Genomic DNA, 20,628 nt, shown 5'->3' with positions numbered 1-20,628 from the left:
AACTGGCTCTCATAAGGACCGCCACAGGAAAGGAAGACCCAGACTTACCTCTGCTGCAGAGGATAAGTTCATTAGTTAAAAGACTCAGCATTTGTCAGCCCCAAAAAATGCTTCACAGACTTCAAGTAACAGTCACATCTCAACATCAACTGTTCAGAGGAGACTGCGTGAATCAGGCCTTCATGGTTGCTTGCCTTGCTGAAAAGAAACCACTACTAAAGGACACCAATAATAATAAGAGACTTGATTTGGCCAAGAAACACGCACAATGGACATTAGACCAGTGGAAATCTGTCCTTTGGTCTGACGAGTCCAAATTTGCGATTTTTGGTTCCAACCGCCGTGAGACACAGAGTAGGTGAATGGATGATCTCCGCATGTGTGGTTCCCACTGTGAAGCATGGAGGAGGAGGTGTGGGGGTGCTTTGCTGGTGACACTCTCTGTGATTTATTTAGAATTCAAGGCACACTTAACCAGCATGGCTACCACAGCATTCTGCAGCGATACACCATCCCATCTGGTTTGCACTTTGTGGGATTATCATTTATTTTTCAACAGATCAATGACCCACAACACACCTCCAGGCTGTGAAAGGGCTATTTGACCAAGAAGGAGAGTGATGGAGTGCTGCATCAGATGACCTGGCCTCCACAATCACCCGACATCAACCCAATTGAGATGGTTTGGAATGAGTTGGACCGCAGAGTGAAGGGAAAGCAGCCAACAAGTGCTCAGCACATGTGGGAACTCCTTCAAAACTGTTGGAAAAGCATTCCTCATGGAGCTGCTTGAGAGAATGCAAAGCTGTCATCAAGAGAAAAGTGTGCAAAGCTGTCATCAAAGCAAAGTGTGGTTACTTTGAAAAATATAAACTATAAACTATATTTTGATTTAACACTTTTTTGGTTACTACATGATTCCATATGTGTTATTTCATAGCTTTGATGTCTTCACTATTATTCTACAATGTAGAAAATAGTTTAAAAAAATATATATATATATATATAAAATTAAAAACTTGATTAGGTAGGTGTGTCCAAACATTTGACTGGTACTGTACATAACTTCTGGGAATACAATACCACAAATATGTATTATGTGATAAACTCAAGTGGTTTTATACGATCTAACAATGAAGAGAGAGCTTAACTATAAGTGTTTGTTTTCCCCTGGTGTGCTCCAGCGGTACAGACTCCCATCCATCGAGTCGTTGCAGAGCGCTACAGAAAAGTTGGCGGTGAGAGACAGCCGCCATGGCCAGTGGTTACGTAGGAGACGTCTAGACGGAGCCCTCAACAGAGTCCCTGTTGGCTTCTACCAGAAGGTCTGGTCCATCCTCCAGAAGGTGAGATGCTGTGGGCGACGGGTGCTGGTACTCTTTGCACAGTAGTCCAAACACTTTGTTCTAGCTGGTACATGTATAATTAGCATCCGTGAAACTTGTTTCTACCTGGTTCATAGATGTAATTGCCCTACTTTATTTTTCAGTGTGACGGTCTATCTATTGTGGGGTGCATTCTCCCAGCGTCAACCACAAGAGAGGTACGCCCTAAAAGATCTCCAGGCTGAGCCACATCAACTTCACGTTACTCCTTCATCTAAATGATTTCAAATCAAAATCAAATCAAATTTATTTATATAGCCCTTCGTACATCAGCTGATATCTCAAAGTGCTGTACAGAAACCCAGCCTAAAACCCCAAACAGCAAGCAATGCAGGTGTAGAAGCACGGTGGCTAGGAAAAACTCCCTAGAAAGGCCAAAACCTAGGAAGAAACCTAGAGAGGAACCAGGCTATGAGGGGTGGCCAGTCCTCTTCTGGCTGTGCCGGGTGGAGATTATAACAGAACATGGCCAAGATGTTCAAATGTTCATAAATGACCAGCATGGTCCAATAATAATAAGGCAGAACAGTTGAAACTGGAGCAGCAGCACAGCCAGGTGGACTGGGGACAGCAAGGAGTCATCATGTCAGGTAGTCCTGAGTTATGGTCCTAGGGCTCAGGTCCTCCGAGAGAGAGAAAGAGAGAATTAGAGAGAGCACACAAGTTCAAACAGGACACCAGATAGGAAAGGAGAAGTACTCCAGATATAACAAACTGACCCTAGACACAAACTACTACTACATAAATACTGGAGGCTGAGACAGAAGGGGTCAGGAGACACTGTGGCCCCATCCGATGATACCCCCGAACAGGGCCAAACAGGAAGGATTATAACCCCACCCACTTTGCCAAAGCACAGCCCCCACACCACTAGAGGGATATCTTCAACCACCAACTTACCATCCTAAGACAAGGCTGAGTATAGCCCACAAAGATCTCCGCCACGGCACAACCCAAGGGGGGGGGGGGGGGGGGCAACCCAGATTTCACCTTCCTGTACTCATTCAAGCACATTCTCACCTCTGAACCAGATTTTTTCAATATCACACTACATGATGCACTATCTATTTCCTATCCACCTCCCCTGGGGGGGGGGTTGTTGATCACAGATGACCCCCGGTGAGATCAAGTTTGCAGTGCACGTGGAGACGGTGCTGAATCGCGTGCCCCAGCCAGAGTACCGCCAGCTGCTGGTGGAGGCCATACTGGTGCTCACCCTGTTGGCTGAGGTGGAGCTGGAGAGCATCGGCAGTGTCGTCCATGTAGATAAGATAGTCCACATGGCCAGTGAAATGTTCTACCACGACCAGGTCAGTCAGTGGCCATACGGTAGTCTCCTCTGTTCTTTCAGCATTGATTTTCACAGTGGAACATGTTTATTTTACATTGTTTATTGTGCTTGTTATTCAGTTATTTACTATTCAGTTACATTTCCTGTAAACCCCCACATGTTAAAGGACATTAAATAGCACAACGGGCCGTCTTTGCAATGTCATCCTTACGTTGTGTCCATATTCCCCTCTTCTGCAGAAAGTGCTGGGGGCTGACGACACCCTTCTGGAGAAAGATCACTCCAATGGGATCTGCAGGCTGCTGTATGACAGCGCCCCTAGTGGCCGCTACGGCACTATGACCTACCTCTGCAAAGCTGTGTGCACCTACGCCCAGGACTTCTTGCCAAGCGGTGCATGTGCCATCCAATGAGCTTCTATTAGTCTGTGCCCTCCAATTAGCTAACAGCAACACATACTGTAGTAGGGCTCAGAACCTGATTTTTATCTAGTCACCCAACCTTTTCATCATGGAGTTTAATTTGTTTGATATATCCCAGCAAGCCTGTGCCTGACATGAACAATCGCTGTGAGGGGTCCCAGTATTTTAAATACTAACTTCCTCTGATATGGCAGATTCTCAGAAAAATGAATGAAGCTAGGTTTCCAGACTTGTTATTCACAGCAGGTAGATATTTCTTACCATAAAGATGGTGCACTGTGATTCTATGTCAGAGTGAGCGGTTGTCGTAACACTAGTGGTAGTGCTGCTTTTGAAAATGATAATTTTCCTATTGTGATGTGACAGGTGTACTGTATGGATCTTTGATTAATACAGTATAGTGGCAATCTTCATCTTGTACACTTTGTGAGTGACAGTGCTTCAAGGCCCTAACATTGCATCTTACGAGTTGGCTATCTGTCAATTATTCACGAGTATGAATGATGCTTTAACCTGACGATATTCGCTGTCAAGGTGATTACCTGTATATCCAATAGAAACATGCATTGCACATCTACCAACAAGCGGTCACTGATGAAAGGCACAATGAGCAGGAAGATTAGGACCGCTGAAAAAATAACGACATAACCTGAGCAACATATGACATTTTATTCAATTGTCTTCCAAAAAACAACAACCTCTGCATTTAAAAGAAAAACCAATTGTTTATAACAATGTAATTTAGCATTGACAATACAGTGTATTGTGTTATCAATCCATTTGATGTACTCAACAACAACAAAAAGGTATGGAGCCTCACTTCCAAAAACAGGACATCCTGGACAATGCTTCGTTTCATCACAGGGGAGAAAAAAAAAAAGTTTTCAGATGGGCAATATGGAGTAGAACACAGGTATACTGTGCTCATATTGTTAAATATGCATAAATGTACATTATACATCGCCAGAGTACATCGGGCAAAGTGACAATGCACGTTGACATCTTTCAGTGGCTAAAAGACCAGGGAGCGTGATTTTCCACTGCAAGCGCAAAGGAAGATGACCAATATTGGCAGAGAATGACGTGATCCAATGGAAGAGGGACAAGACTGAACATACTTGGAGAAACCCAAAAACTCGTAAGAAAAAAGAGCAAGCGCTCAACAAATGTATTGAAAATAGCAACGTTTTACAAGACTTGAATGTCTAGCTAGCTAGGTGATGCATAGCATTTATATTCATGTTTCACAAAATGTGTGGTCTCGTAACTGAATAGGTATTTGATAGGAGCTTTGAAATGCATTTCAAATGCAAAAAAAAAAAAAGAAGACAGTTATCTGGTGGGACACACATTTATGAACGCTAATGTAAAAAAGAGGCAAGTCAAGAGAAATTCCTAAACATTTGCAAACACACCGGTAAGTGAAATTTCACATATGATCATGCTCTTTACCGGGCACACAAGTCAATAGAAAAAGACAACACTAATCATGCAAGAAGAGACTTGTCGCTGAAATCAAATTCCTCAAATTGGATATCAGCAATGTGACCGCGGAGAAAAAGCTGCGCTTGATGACTTTGGTGCAAAATGTTCCTGTTACGGAGAGGACAGTGTCCACTGCCACAATGAAGACACTCTTGGTAGACCAGTTGTGATACTGTTGAACCTAACACACCCCCCCCCCCATCAAGATATACACAAAACATCACAGACGTACACCCCATGACACCGCCAAGCACAATGACCCGCACCACAGACACGGCAATAAAACAACCCCCGTCTCCCAATGGGGCCATCACTTACAGAGCGAGCACATGTCAAAAAACATACAAGGTTACATACAGAGGACAGCGTAACAGTCAGAATTGGTCTATGGGACTGCGTGAACTTGCATAAAAGCATTCAATTGACACAGGTGACATTGAGACAGAATTACGTTTCAAAGAACATCTACAAAATGTAAGCCGGTCACAGGGCGTCGGAATGCGGTAGTCTTGACAGAGCCCATGATTAGCAGAATGAGAGGCTCTATAGCAAATCTAACAGACGACCGACTTGTATTGAGACACGTTACGACACTCGACTACTCATGGCTAAATACACTACCAGATGGCCTGGATCGCTTCAGTGACCCCCACTGACCTCGGAGGACCAGAAGCTGGGAGGCCTCGTTGAGGAACACTACCCTGTTTATCTCACCGGGAAGGGCATGGACATATAGAAACACAATAAATAGAAAAACAAGGATTTCCCCCAGCCCCTTTGACTGTACATCCCAGCAATGGTTTTAGTTTTGTGCAGTAAAACGCTCGCCCCCCTCCAGGGTTTGTGCTATATATGTTGTCTCTCTGTCACCGTTACGCACACTGGGGAGTTTCTGGACAGACATGACCCTCGATCACATTTACAGATCGCTCTACTTTCCTCCTCGCTTGTCCTCTGCCCTCCGGCAAACAAAAAAAAATGTCCAGGACAGCAAGCTAGGGCTCTCTCTGGGGCTGGAGTTGGAGCGTAGCAGATAGTTGCTGACTTACTGGAGCGATTGTCAGTTTCACTGTCTCGCGAAGCAGTCTCTCAGAAACGAGCTCCTCAACAACATTCTCCAGGGGTTGGTGGGGAGCTACACCGCAAACACACTGCCACTCAGAAACACAACAATGACACATGCGACAACTCATTGGGCATCGACCTGGAGCGATACGAGAAGAAAACACAAAGAACACTCTCCCAACGTTTACTCACTGACATGGGGGGGGGGGGGGGGGGCAGGTCCGTTACAAGGACAGTGTATCGGTTTCAAAGAGCAGAAGCGAAATCCGATGGCGGGAAGTTCCATGCTCCGTTGTGGTAGCTAAAGGAACATGGATCACGTATTTAAAAAAAAAACAACCTCAAATAGCACCGAGCAGAGCGAACAACGGGTGGCACGGCAGAGGCAGAACGTGTCATGACCTACGACGGTTCCGTATGAAATGAGTGGGCCGCCTTCACTTCTTTCATAGGAGTACACCGTAGGTCTATGTTGGCATGGAGCACACCGTTTAAAAACAAGAGTACAGTGGGCAGCCCTCGCCACGTAGATCATGGCTTTCACAGGAACCGAAGAAAACATGACACAATAGCGGTTGTACATTTAGATCAGAGTGCACCGCAAATGAACACACAGATATACTGTACATGCACACGCGTACAAACCATGTGTCTCCAAGCCATTTATCCAATACTATAACTGGTTGTGAAACAACAAAAAATGGAATGAATACGGAGTCGACTCCAAAATGTTTGGTGAACATCGATTGAAACGCATGAAAACGGTAGCTACCGCAACTCTGACATGAACATTGGGGAGAAAAGACGTAGGAGTGTTGTAGTGGTTTGTATGAGACCCTAATTGGACAATGCGTATGTACACCCGTGGCAAAGTTCACATTTGATTAAAGTGCGTGCAAACTATCAGAGAAAGAGATGTCCATTGACACTGACGGATGAGGGGGGTGATGGCAGTTGTCTAGAATTCACTGCAAAGGGGCCAAGCTCCAAACTGGAATTCAGCTGTCGTCATAGCATGGGTTCAAACAGGTTGGAACGATACCCATTCAAATGAGCAAATCAAATACAGAATGAATGTGAGCTGTGACTTGTCAAAGGACTTGAATGGGACTCTTATATCAGCCATGATGCAGAATGTAACAGAGGTTCCATCCCACAGGGAGGCCACTGAAAGAGCACCGACACCAACACATCACCGGTCTGTCTCCACCACCGTCTTCCGCTCCTTTCTCTCTTCCACCTCGCGTTGCATTTGGTTCTGGATTGGTTCGTCTCTCTGCTTTTACTGTCATGGTAAGATGCTCCCAGTCCTACATGAAGTGCATCTGCATAGGAAAATAAGCCTGTTACGGTTTAATAATATCCGTCTGGTTTTAAAAAGGCTCGAGACTGTGGATTATAAATATCTCAGTCAAATAAAAAAAAATAAAAAAGGGGTACTGTAATACCAAAGGTTTCATAGTAACAAGATCTTAAATAATTCCAGAACCTAGTGGTAAACAAACAGTAGTTAGCGTCGGCAAATTAAGTATTAAAACAGTGACATTATAAAGCAGCAAAGACAGCATTACAATTATGATTAACATACTTTAGGAACTGATGCCTTGAATCATGATTCACATGCCAGAAGTGGTTGGGGAGTGGACAGTGGGATTACCTGGGCTCCTGGCATGGGAGCGAATGGGTTGGTGTGCCGAAGGACAGGTTGGTTGTACATCATATGCTGTGGTGCCATCATAGGGACTCCACCCATCTGCCCCATCTGATGAGGCGGCATCTCCAACAGGGAGAGAGAGAGATTAAATGTAAACTGGGTATCAATGGTCTTGGTGTGCAGATCCCCCCCCCCCTCCTCCCCTTAGACCCGACCTTATATTGGAATTGTTATTTTATATTGTGTGACGTTTTATTCGATTTCTTCCTTGAGTTTATTCAGTAAATGTTTTCTTAACTCTATTTCTTGGTTAAGGGCTTCAGGGCGTGTAAGTAAGCATTTCAGGGTAAGGTCTACTACGCCTGTTGTATTTGACGCGTGACAACAAATACAATTTGATTTGACTGTTAGACCTGGGTACTGTACCACGGGTGCAGATCATTCCTTACCATTCCATAAACAGGCACTTGAGGTGTCGTCATAGGAAAAGCCACTGGAGCCGGAGCCTTACGGAGAGAAAGGGCGGAACGGAAAAATGAAAGACCAGTAGAGCACACTGAGAAATGGACTTGTGGAAGAATGCAGCGACTCCCTCTACAGAGAGTCACGTACTTACATAGCCAGTATAGATCATTCCATTCTGCAGCAGGGTTGAGGAAACGAGGAGGAGGGAACGAGGAAAATGGAGATAGGAATGGATGGTGGATAATTCAGTGGGAATTTTTCGAGAGAAGACAGATGAAACGCGAAATGAGAAGAGGAGAGACAAATAATTAGAGTGCAAACGAATTCAAATAGACAAGAGGGCAAATGAGAATCGGCAGCGCCTGTGGAAAAGCCGCAATAACCCCTTCCATTTTTCGAAGATGTGATTTTCAGACAGAGTTTTCTAATGTGTGCTACTAGATTTCATAAGGAAAAAAGTACACTACCTTCTGCATTGCTGGCTTGTTCTCTGTATTATATTTAGTGAGCGTGACCAGGCGTGTATGTCTCACCATTTGTGGTATGGGCATAGGTTGAGGAGCCATGGGGGTATGATGGTTCCAGTTGGGGCTGGTGCACATGGTTTTGGACTGCCAGTGAGTCCCTCCTGTGGGCTTCTTCTCTACCAGCTGGGCCCACTGGGGCTCTGGTCTGATGGACAAACACAGGGTTCAAATACACCCACAGCATTAGAGCAAGACAGATTAGATCAGGATTCATAAATGCTTGGATGAATAGCTACATCCAAATATATTACTGTAGGTGCTCTCAGCTCCTTTTAAAATATCATATACTCACTTTTTGGCTGGTGTTCCTCCGAACTGCAAGTCTGGAAAATGAGCGATTAAGATATGTTACATGTTCAGATGCGGTTACAGAGCATTACTGTGTATGACCATTTTATGACTACTGAAAAATGTTATAATATGCAAAGCTACATGTAAAATAGGGGGGGGGGGGGGTGGAAGAGAGACTCACTGCCAACAAGGTTGGCTAAGGAGGAGTCCAGGTCAGTGGGCATCATCTTCCCCCCAGATTGCAGTGGTATCCCAGGGCTGTGGATGTGTGTGGGCTGAGCTGGCTTCAACAGGTCCCCTGGGAGCCCCAAACCTGAGGACAGAGACATACAGGGAGCGAGAGTCAGGCTCCGGGTCTCACAGGGAGAGAGAGTCAGGCTCCGGGTCTCACAGGGAGAGAGAGTCAGGCTCCGGGTCTCACAGGGAGAGAGAGTCAGGCTCCGGGTCTCACAGGGAGAGAGAGTCAGGCTCCGGGTCTCACAGGGAGAGAGAGTCAGGCTCCGGGTCTCACAGGGAGAGAGAGTCAGGCTCCGGGTCTCACAGGGAGAGAGAGTCAGGTCTGGCTAATGCGGAGTGATTAGTGCTTTTTGAGGTCGGTTCGGTTTCAGTTTGATTATTTAAAAAAGGAATCAAGGAAATGAAATAATGACAAATTTTAGAGCTTTTTACTGGAAATTCCAAACCCCGAAATAGTGAACATTCAATTGCCAAAACAATGAAAATATTCCATAGTCTCTGGCATGTCCACATTGGGTAGGCATCAATAGAAAAATTGCTATGAAATAATACAATATTTCCGTTCTGTATATTACTTCATTTTCATTACTAATATTTTTTATTCAGAACATCATCTCGGCTTAGGAAGTAGCAGCCAGCCAGCCAGCCCATCTAACACAGTGGTATTCAAAGTAGGGGTCACGACCCCAACTGCAGTGGGGTAGCCAAAATTAGGAACAAAAAATTAAGAGTACAGACTATTGTATGGGACGATATACAAATGTTTGAGGAAGATCATTTGAAATATATAATTGTATTGAGTAAATGTCTTGATTGGTTTTATTTTCTTTTGACGAGAAAATTAAATTGATTGAAGGTCATTTGTTGATTTCAAAATCTAAATGTATCGATTTTAAGGTTGCATCATCGGATGTGGGGTGACTTCGAGTTGCAAGAAATTATGTGGGGGGGAATAGGGAATAGGATCTCCGCTGAAAAGTCTTGAATACCACTGATCTAACGCCATCTCTGTGCTCCCCATACTGTACTGTCTTTAGTCATCCTATTTAGCTAGGCTAGCCTGCCTAAGTATGCTGCAGAGCTGTCTGACGAAATCATTTGACTTGTTATTCAAGGTAGATAACGCATACTTTCACGAACTGTCTCTATTCCTCTCTGTCGTTGTGTTGTGTACGTTCCTCTCTCATGCGGTCTGTGTGAATCCTAATTTACCAGGCGGAAAAGTGTATCAGTCTCTGTCTGAGCCGGAAACGACAGGCGCAATGGATTATGGCAATTGTCGTTAATTACCACACTTTGGCGCTGAAATAAATTAGATATTTGCTTCGTGAAAACTACAACTCCCTTCATCTCAGCGTCGCACGTAGTTCTTGATATTATTTCTCTCGGGAATGATTTGATTTATCTCTAGAGAAACCGCGCACTGGGCTCACAAATAAAACACAACTCAATGGAATTCAAGTAATAGTACTGACATCGGTCAATTAGTTGTTTAACAGACCTGCCAACCCTGTCCAACTTTTTAGAGTACCAGACGCGTGCGGCAAATTGGAGATTCAACTTGTAATTCTAGTGCAAGTGCATTTTTAAAAGCATTGCCTCTATAGCTAATACCGGACACTCATTGGGTAGGCATCATCTCGCAGTCTTCTAAACTGCCGACTCCATTTAATTTATTTTTTATTATGCATTTTGTGACGTGGATCATAATTACAGTCTATCCGATTGCGTGATCCTCGTAATGTTGTGGAAAATACAACTAACGGGACGCAAAATTAAAATGTATATCACACTCGCACAAATGCGACCAGGTATTTTGTCGTATTTGTATTGATTTTCTTTCACTAGCAAATGCGAGTGAACTGCTGGCACTTTAGAGCCCACTGAATGTCCATCTTATGTTCGCTAACTTTAGCTTGAAACAATTAGTGTTTACCTTTCCACAACACACAGAATCGAAAAGGGATTTGGCCATGTGTTTACCTACAGCTGACAGTCGGCAAACTCAGCATCACAACAAACAGGAGAGGCAGACACGGGGTAGCTGTGTCGAATAATGATGTATTAATCTCCATGTCCGTTGACACAAACTCTGTACATGTGTTGCAGCTCGAGAATCGGAATGTTAGATTTACTCAGTGGATTTATGTTTTTATTAAAATATAAATATATATTTTTTAAAATCAGGCCCTATTCATTTCTGCATACTTTTCACTCGGATCTCATGGACAGAGAATTGCTTAGTTGGTACGCTAAATGCTTGCATGTTGGCAGGTCTGGTTAATAACCCCAACTAACAAACAAAAATGGTTAATCGCTTAGCACTCCCTGGGTCACACAGGGAGAGAGAGTCAAAGTCAGTCTCAGGTCACAGAGAGACAGAGAGACAGGATGCAGGTTACACAGGGAGAGAGTGAATCAGGCTACAGGCAATAACCCTAGCCCCAGGCATATTGTAATGCTATTTCAGTCCTGTCAGCTGTCCAGTAGAGTGATTACAAGCCATATTGACTCACCAATCAGAGAGAGAGAGAGAGGGCATCCAGCAGGGATAGGTATCGTAGCAGGGAAGAGGAGAGGAAAAAATTGCATTGGGGACACAACTGGACATTTAATTTCTTCTAATAAAGGTTGGGGTTGACATCAATTAATATCTTATTTATGTCCTGCAGTGACTGATTTCTGTCCATCACAATATGCTCAATATATCTGCCTTCATTTTAAATACAATACTAGTCTTCAAGAGTATACAGTGTGTGTGTGTGTGCGCATGTGTCAGTATGTGTTTTTGTGTCCCTCACCTCCCCAGGCGTTGTTGTTAGACGGCACAGTGTGTGTGGTCTGGATATTCGGGTTGAAGGTGGGCTGGAGGTTGAACAAGTCACTGGTGAGATTTGGCACGCTGGGGAAACAAGAGCAGAGAGAGACAGAGATAAAAATCATAGCAGAGCAGACCCCTTCAGGCCACAGGGCAGAGAGGAAGAGAGTTACAGCGGCCAGGACCAACCACTTGGAGCACTGCCATTCAGCCATCCATTTTAACGTGGCTCACAGATCCTTCCCACTAATAACCCAACTAATATACTGTGAAGTGATTTAACCACCTGCCATTTTAAAATAACAGGTTATATTAAACAAACTGAACAACCTGTGTGAAATATACCCATAGGTATTAACTCAAGCACAAGGATTGTCAGACCGTAGGGTCTGCCTTACTTATTTGTAACAGATACAACAGATGAGTTGGAGAAGAGGTCTGTGACCCCACTGCTGCCATTGGCACTGCCCACTGACTGGGAGCTGGGAGAGACGGTCGGCGTCTGCACGTCAATCACCTTGGCTCCCTCGTCCTGCCCGGGACAAACACATCAAGTCAAGCCGCAAAAATGTGACAGTACAACAGGGTTGAGAAAATAATATATATTCAGACTCATTCATACAGTAGCACATCGACATTGTAATGAGAAGTTGCTGTACAGTGACCCTGTCTGACCTTGAGCCTGTTCTCGTCCTCCTTCTCGTCCATGCGGCTGAGGGAGATTCCAGTGCTGGACAGTGACGACACAGCACTGGACAAGGTGTTAGCTCTGGAGAGACCACACAGCGCTTATCAGTGACCACCACGTACACTTCACTGTCACACAAGGCCATTCTGGGACTGACCACTGATGAATAATTCTTTTTTTTTTTTTTTGGCAAACGTTTCTGACTCTTGCGTGCCGTAATTGTCATATAGTAGACAGGTCTGACACACAAACACATTAAAACACTCCCAAATCCAGGATAAATGAGGCCGCATTGCCGTTGTAGTCCAGATGACATAGTAGCTAAGGGTGGAACACTGGCACAGCATCATTTGCACATTCGTCCTCATACCTATCAAAGCTTTAGTGAGTGACAAATGTTCTGAAATGCCTGCTTCAGTCTAAATGCCTCTTTCAGACACAAAGCCTGAAACATTAGCATCTGTGTGTGCGCATGTGTCTGTTGGTTACCTGGTGGCTGTGGAGAGCTCCTTGATTTTCCTCCCCTCCAGAGAGGCCAAATGCTGCTCCAAAGCTTCCAGGAGGCTGCTAGGGGCCTGGGGGGGGGGGGGGGGGGGGGTATGGGGAAACATTAATGCACCAAGTGAGGATAGCACTGTGTAGAACAATTGGGAAAACAATCACGCGTGCGCACACACACACACTGCATTTGCATACACTCGCGTACAGGCACACAGACATTTGGCACCGGCGCAAGCGCAGACACAAGCCCGCGCAGACACACGTGCCCGCACACACACACACCACACACACACACAGCGGCCAAGTGGCACATTGTCCTAAGCTTTATTCATGTTCAGTCTAGTCTCCATATTTGCAGGTATTTTACGTAAGACAATACATCTGGTATAATTAGGTTTGGCTCCAAGCCAGACATGCACAGATCAGTCCTCTCTCATGCAAGCAAGTACACAGGCCTGGGAGGTCATTTGTACAGTGTGTCAGCTCCTGTGGGGTTCAGAACACATCACATCGTCTGTTGGCATATGGAAAGGAGCTTAGAAGCCCATTCACAGGTGTGTATAAATGCTCTCTCACACACACACACACACACACATCCCAGTGCATAAATTGTGAGTTAACCAATGGATTCCGTTTCCTATAATCATTTGGGTAACTATTCATTCATGAATATCACATTTCATAAATGTATTTTACAGGTTAGAGTAGAAATTCTACTAGCAGACGGTCAAATTTGGTCATTAGCTTTAGTGTCTAGTTCAAAAAGGTTTGGAAGCCGAACGAGTTGACTCACAGAAAGGCAAAACGTCTGATGAAAATGAGGTACACGCACTTGGGAAATGAACTTTGTATTTTATAAAGACATAACAAAATGATGGTTAAATAAACCAAGGATCAGTGAATTCAATTCCCCACACGTGATACCCAGGTTTCAACCCAACATTTGCGTTTCATTACAGAATGCAATCTTAACACGTGCAGTAACTTGCAAAAATAAGAATTTCCATATACTTATTTTGGGGTAATAAGAGAGAATAATGAGAATTCTGGATATCCTTCTTCTGAGAAATCTAGAATATACTAAAAGTTTCAAATAAGCAGAAAGAAAAAAAAATCTACAGCTCAGAAAAGACATGGGTTACTATTTAGTTGAACAGGGATACAGAAGATCTTCATAAGCACTGCAAACATGACATAAATTGACAGAAACATTTGTTCATGTTTATTGTGGAGGGAAACACCATTAGTGTCATTGAAGAAAGCTTCAACCAGTGTTTGTAGCATCACGTCAGATGTTACGCAAGTGCTTAGGATTGCATTATGTATACCATTCAAGTAATATTTGCAGAAACCTATTTGGTAGAAACCATTCACTGCTCTCCCCACAGCTATTTTGATGGGACATCTTTTCCGGGAAAAAAAGATATACAAATAGTGTTCATTTTGAAGCAACGCAAAGTTAAACTGCGAGAGAAATCAAGAGCTTGAACTCTATCAAGAGATGTCATCCCTTAACGTACAAAAGGCTTATATGGGCCTGACACAAGCACCATACGCCCATATTCGTTAGGACAGAGGCTGAAGAGGTGCCTGACTTTTCAGCACCATTTCAAAATCAAACAAAAAAAAATTTTTTTTGTGGGTTAACTTTCAAAAACTGCGACTCAACTACACAAGCGGCTCAACTATACAAAAGACTCAAGTCTAAGTAAAGACATAAAGGATCGGTCTACCTAAAAATCTGCCAAAAGACATAAGACGGTGTTTTGCACAATCTCCAAAATGAGGAAACGAAATATGGGGCAGCAGAATCCAAGGTTCACATATTAGGAAGCCATTTTTTGGAAGTAGGCCCTCTCTACCCTAGAGCTCAGAGAGAGGGAGGTAAAATCAGGGAGAAAAGGAGGGGGCGGTTGGAAGCCTGTAGGGTGAGTAGGGAATGGGAGCGTTCAGAATGGAGCTACATGGGAGATATTGAGATGAAATGCACCACTGACCTGTGTGAGATCGGGGATGTCACCCTGATCAATTCCAACTTGCTGTGTCACAAAAAAAAAAAGGGAGGGGGGGGGGCAAACAAAAACCAAACATAATAAACAAACGAACACAACCACAGAATAAAAAAAGGGGGAGGGGTAGGTGTGTGGAGGAGGGAGAAAGAAGAATCAAACCAAAGAATCCATTACTCCATGCAGTGACTAGAAACAAAACAACAAAAAGACAACAGGCAGGGGAATTGGCATGCCCACACACGTACTCACACACATACGTACTCACGCACAGGATCTGAAGACTTGGGTTTGAAATGAATGTTTACACACTGAAATGCCACTGACAGGTGTGCCGGGTACATTGGGCTGTAATAGTCATGTGACTGCAAGGTGAGAAACATCCAAAACAACAGCAACACACAACTAATGTTGACTTTGAACAACAAACGACAAAAAAAAGGCTGGGGAACAAATGACAAACACATTGTTAGACGAGTAAATGAAATGGGCCCTTAAAGTCAACGTTAGTCCGTTTTTGGATAGAAACACACCCCCATCACCCCAAACCTTCCTCCAAATAGTTACCAAATCAGTAAAGACAGCAAGAACGCCTTTCAATAAAATAATGCACGAGAAATGAGAAAACTACAGAGAGATACGGATTATCTTTGCAATAGGGCCTTGTGAATTGCGAGTAGTACTTTACGTGGATAACAGCAGACATTCATCATTGAAAAAGAGAGAAAGGGAAGGAAAGAGTAAGGGGGAAAAAAAACTCTTGCTAAGACATGCAACGCAGGCATCAGAACAGGCAGCACATGGAGGGGCCTTCACCTTGAGCTTTTCAGGCTCACTAATAGGCCAACCTCTGCATTCATGACCAGCATTAGCCTCCACCACACGGCAACAGAGAGAGCGAGAGAGAGAAAGGGGGAGAGGAGCAGAGGTCCGGGAGAAGAGCCCCACCTTCTTGCTGGATCTATCTGACACCTTCCTTTCCTCAAAACAAGTGGAAAAGGGAAAACATTACCTCTGCAACTTTGAGAAACTCTGACAGCTTGGTCATTCTGTTCAGAAACGTCTTATAAATCTCCAGGGCGTCTTTGCATTGGTTCTTCTTCATATCAAAATATTTCTCTTTAGGGTACAAAAAAAGAAGATAGGTTAACTGAAAAAAAGAAAAAAAGGACTTGGGCTATTTCTTTTATATAGCGTACACTTACAAACAGCATAGTGGCATAGCGGCACCATAGTTATCTAACAGATATAGAGTGTACTTACCCAGCATGTTGATGACTCCTTCATTGTACGCGGCAAAGAGGCGGATGGAGTCTTTGAAGAGCAGCATGAAGGCGCTGTTGATGACGCCATTGGTCAGTTCGTTAGAGTTAGCCTGGGAAAACAGCAGATCGAGAGACCACACATTGAGAGTTCATGCAGAGAGCTCAAGGTCATCTTGTTGCCCGTGTTCATTTAAGGACCACCAACGCCAAGACCATGGACCCCTGCAGCCTACCTGAAAGTCCAGCAGTGCATCCAGCTGATTCTGAATGATCGGTAGAGTCTTGATCAGCTTCTCAACCGTCATGGTGCGCATCACACCGTCGACCCTGTCGACAAGAGGCACGGAGGACCGCTTTAACGGGGCAAGCGACGGACAAAACGCGAACAGATCAAGCATCTCCGTGTCAATCATGCTGAAACTCAATATAAGGCACACAATTTCCAAAGTGTCTGCTGAAATGAGTTGGCCAGTTGAGCTGAGTTACCGTGACTCCATTTAAGACCCGCCTCCACTGATGTAGCTTACTGATGCATTTTAGTGTGACACAGGGGAGGTGTTCCACGCTAGCCACAAACAGGACATCTTACCCTCTCTTCATCTTGGTGAAGTCCACAGCCACCAGTCTGTAGGACATGGCCTTCTCATTCAGATACCTGCTGTAGCGTCTGATGAACGTTGACATGTCATAACCTGGCAGAGAGGGAGCACTTGTATTACTATGCGTGTAAGTGCTAGCTGGTGGCTTACAGAGCCAAACCTCTGCAACGCGTTCAGAACGACGGTTTGAATTTTTGAACTGGGGCATTTTTTGTTCATGCATTGCACGTTTCTACGTTGTTTTGTACCTGTGACTTATGTACAGTGTGGCGTGGAATTGCTTCCACGGACAAATTCCCAACAGTACCTTGTAATGCTCCCTTATCCAAGAAGTTGTTCAGGTTAAAAAGTGTGTTTCTGGACGCCAGATACTGGATTAATCGCTGGTGAAACAAAGAGAGAGAGAAACAAAGAGAGAGAGAAACAAAGAGAGAGACAGAGAGACAGAGACAGACAGAGAGAGAGAGACAGAGAGAGAGAGACAGAGAGAGAGAGACAGAGAGAGAGAGAGACAGAGAGAGACAGAGAGAGACAGAGAGAGACAGAGAGAGACAGAGAGAGACAGAGAGAGACAGAGAGAGACAGAGAGAGACAGAGAGAGACAGAGAGAGACAGAGAGAGACAGAGAGAGACAGAGAGAGACAGAGAGAGACAGAGAGAGACAGAGAGAGACAGAGAGAGAGAGAGAGAGAGAGCAGCAGCGTGGTCATAAACAGTAAGAAGAAAGATTAAATCAGTGAATAACATCTAATAATACACTGTAACCCATTTAACAGATAATTTTATCCAAAGTGATTTACAGTCGTGCGTGCATACATTTTCTTTGTACGGGTGGTCCCGTGAATTGAACCCACTGTTCTGGCGCTACGAGCGCCATGCTCTGCCAGCTGAGCGACAAGAGGACCACTTTTAACAGTGAAGCCAGTCTGTCAGCGGGTGACTCACCTCGTTGCCGTACATCATGAGGTGGTGCGTGGTGACGAGGGCCTTGAACACCACCACCCAGCTGTTGTTGGCCGTCCTCTCAAACAACGTGTCAGCCAGGTGGGGGACACTCACGTTCAGCTCGTTGGTGCAGTGGATCAGGTCTGCCGACGACACAGAATGGTGACATTAGAAAAATGTGATAGTGCTTAAGAAGTGCTGTACTCTACTCTACACTGAGGCTGACCAACTCAGTTCCCTCTTCACTGAAGACGATGTGGGCGATGAAACTACGGGAAACCATTCATTCCCAATGGAAGCGAAGTGGGCGGAGGCCCATTTTGACGACGCGAGCCTGGGCGACAAACGTGAACAGGGTGGGACCAGAGTCGGGGAAGCTGAACTTCATGCAAACACTCTGCGATGTCGATGAGCTAGACCAATCGAGGCTCACTATGGCTTGCCCCCCCCCCTCCCTGCTAGATAGGCTGCTGATACCTAGCACTACCCAGCTTGCTTGCACCCACACAAGGGCAAAGCTTGTGTGGCGAGGCTGAACACAAGTGTTAGTGAAAACATTGTCATGCTGAAAATTCCTAGCAGCAGTTGGAATCTCTGCTCGGCCCCCTCACACCCTTCAAAAAGAGACATTCTTTTACTAGTGAATTAACTCCCATTTATTATGCCTTAAATTACAGCGACTAAGCCTGCAATTAACATTTCAAATTGGAAATCTGATTGTAAAACAGACAGTCATAAACAAAATAAACCTCATACGATTGTGTCGTCAGTCCTTCAAGACATTTCACTGTAGGAGGAGTCTAAGCTTATGCTAAACCTTAAAAGGGAACATAAAGGAAACATAAACGGAATATCAAGGCATCCGGGATAATCCAGAGGAATTACACTCTTTAACTAAATTGCAGTCGGGTACCACATTTTTAAATCACATTTGAAAGTCTTCCCAAATGCCACTCAGAGAAATGGCAGTTTTATATGACTACAAGATTTTAGCTTATGTAATTCCACTCTGCGTGACTCTAAGGTGACTAAAATGTTCACAATTGGATTACTTTGGATAGAGGTTGGGCAAAGAATTGTACAATTAAAACATTCCTTCCTCAGAAAATAATCAAACTGGCAGCCCATGATGAGACCTGGGACCCAACGAGCCTACCTTGTTTCACTGAACCAATAACCCTCTGGGTCTATGGCATTTGTTGCAGCCCAGAACCGGGACTGATTGATCTTAATTGATTGACTGGACACAATGTTGACTGTGTCATGTCATCATTTGGGTATAAAGCCACCTAACCATCAGTAGTTAAACGTGGAGAAAACACTTTCGACCCAATAATTGCTCCAGTTCCACACAGATCAACACACACGTTGAGATCAAGATGGTCTATGACGCTGCTGCCACTGAATAAATATGAATGACCCATGGACACCAGCTCATCACAAACTGAAGTAGCTGAGAAACTCAAAGGCTACATACACCACAATATACTAAGGTATTAATCCTAAATTAGACACATTTTAATCTAGAACTCAGTAGGAAATTAAGAAATGGTTTGCAATAGGTAGACTGAATCCAATTGTGCTTCTTTAAACCTACGCTGCCATGAACATTTTCATAGCCTATAAAAAGGGACATTTACAAAATTATTACTGCATACAGTGCTGAACAAAGTGTAGTAGGCTATGTGGGCATTTGCATCTGATTTGCTTGCTGTTTGGGGTTTTAGGATGGGTCTCTCTCTGTGCAGCACTTTCTGACATCTGCTGATGTAAAAAGGGCTTTATAAATAAATACATTTGATTTTCTTGTATGACACTCAGTAATAATAATATTTGTCTCATCGTGTTCAGACTACAACACGGAAGACTACCGTAGGATAATGACACTGTATGATAATGATTGACTACTGAGCTGTTGAAGCCTATGATGCGCAATTATTCATAGCCCAATAGAATCATTTCGATAAACCCTTGGCCATACCAAACATGATGTACATAACGACAAATAAAGGTCGTCTTGAATATTCAATGTAACCAATGCTTTTGTCGCTAATATGTAACAACGGCGGTGCACTGGTGGTGTACTTAACCTACAGTCAAGGTGTTTCTTCTTGGGTCCGCTGACTTCATGCGTCGTGGCCTTGCAGACGGCTTTGCTTATAGCGGATCCGGTCATGCTGTGTTGAGCCGCAGCGATCCGATCCGTGATAGACTGTCCAGACATATTCCAGAAGCAGTGATTGGGGAATCAGAAATCAAATTGTCTTCAGCTGTGATAGAGAGGGTGCCCTCTAAACAAACTGCCCGTCTGAAAACAAAAACGTACACTGACGCGAATCCGATGTGAGAATTCATACGGCGGCCAAATAAAATTGACGGCTACATTCAGTCAACGAAATGGCAATCCAATTGTCCTCACAAATACAAAAACCTAAACCAAACGACCCACACCAATATCAGCTCAGAATGATTCGTTCGGAGGTCGCGATGCTACAATGTATCCGCGTAATAGCTTTCCAATGGTGATTCCGGTTAGAGTGTACAGCCGCAACAGTAGCCTGCATGAATACAATTGAGCATCAGGAGAGAGACAATCATTGATTAGTTAGCCTACCAATCCTCGGTCGGTGATCACGCGACGTTCTCTCTGGTTATGATTGGGGCTAGACTAATTTTGAAGACGTTACAAAATAGCATATGAATGTATTTTCTCTCAAGCTCCCCTCTGTTGGTGTCGAAGTCTTGTAACAGTGACTCCTCCTCGTTTTTCCATGTCCTTTAATTGACGTGCTCCATATGGTTTATTCTGAATGCATTTAATCTTTCTACAATTTATTTTTTTTGTTAGGTAGTCGATTATTCTTTTTTTTTTCTCACTTAAACTTCATGTGTAAAATGGCAGTGTAGCCTATGAATCAGGTGACTTAGAAAGGGGTTGATTGGGCAACACAGAAAGGGTCCGGGGAGGGCACCTTAAAGCG

The 20,628-nt window shown here is 44.2% G+C and overlaps 2 protein-coding genes across 10 annotated transcripts in view; one reads left to right on the top strand and one right to left on the bottom strand.

Annotated features, from left to right (window-relative positions):
• Positions 1 to 3,509, top strand: part of LOC139418674 (phosphorylase b kinase regulatory subunit alpha, skeletal muscle isoform-like) — a 32,139-nt gene extending 28,630 nt beyond the window's left edge. The window contains exons 29-32 of the mRNA XM_071168308.1: positions 1,185 to 1,346; positions 1,490 to 1,543; positions 2,495 to 2,695; positions 2,916 to 3,509. Of these exons, the coding sequence (XP_071024409.1) occupies positions 1,185 to 1,346; positions 1,490 to 1,543; positions 2,495 to 2,695; positions 2,916 to 3,089 (591 nt within the window). The 3' untranslated portion in view covers positions 3,090 to 3,509. The remainder of the gene's footprint in view (positions 1 to 1,184; positions 1,347 to 1,489; positions 1,544 to 2,494; positions 2,696 to 2,915) is intronic.
• Positions 3,510 to 3,753: 244 nt separating this feature from the next.
• On the bottom strand, positions 3,754 to 20,573 carry LOC139418675 (phosphatidylinositol-binding clathrin assembly protein-like). Of its 9 annotated transcripts, none has more exons than XM_071168312.1 (19): positions 19,742 to 20,573; positions 17,648 to 17,790; positions 17,010 to 17,085; positions 16,693 to 16,795; positions 16,337 to 16,430; positions 16,102 to 16,213; positions 15,851 to 15,957; positions 14,827 to 14,868; positions 12,818 to 12,903; positions 12,316 to 12,409; positions 12,039 to 12,172; positions 11,624 to 11,724; positions 8,767 to 8,898; positions 8,587 to 8,617; positions 8,301 to 8,439; positions 7,919 to 7,942; positions 7,752 to 7,808; positions 7,306 to 7,425; positions 3,754 to 6,973 (listed from the first exon to the last, which is right to left on the bottom strand). In XM_071168312.1, exons 1-19 carry the CDS (start codon positions 19,869 to 19,871, stop codon positions 6,959 to 6,961), a joined length of 1,740 nt encoding a protein of 579 aa, XP_071024413.1. In that variant the 5' UTR covers positions 19,872 to 20,573; the 3' UTR covers positions 3,754 to 6,958. The 9 variants fall into 9 exon arrangements, with proteins under 9 accessions (XP_071024413.1, XP_071024416.1, XP_071024417.1 ...); XM_071168315.1 differs by having other exon boundaries at positions 7,306 to 7,410; positions 19,742 to 20,083; XM_071168309.1 differs by having other exon boundaries at positions 6,731 to 6,991; positions 19,742 to 20,083.
• Positions 20,574 to 20,628: the final 55 nt, after the last annotated feature.

Source organism: Oncorhynchus clarkii, chromosome 10, assembly GCF_045791955.1.
Source record: "Oncorhynchus clarkii lewisi isolate Uvic-CL-2024 chromosome 10, UVic_Ocla_1.0, whole genome shotgun sequence".
Classification (NCBI taxonomy): domain Eukaryota; kingdom Metazoa; phylum Chordata; class Actinopteri; order Salmoniformes; family Salmonidae; genus Oncorhynchus; species Oncorhynchus clarkii.
Note: the sequence above shows the minus strand (reverse complement) of the source record. Positions and strands in the feature narration are given on the sequence as shown.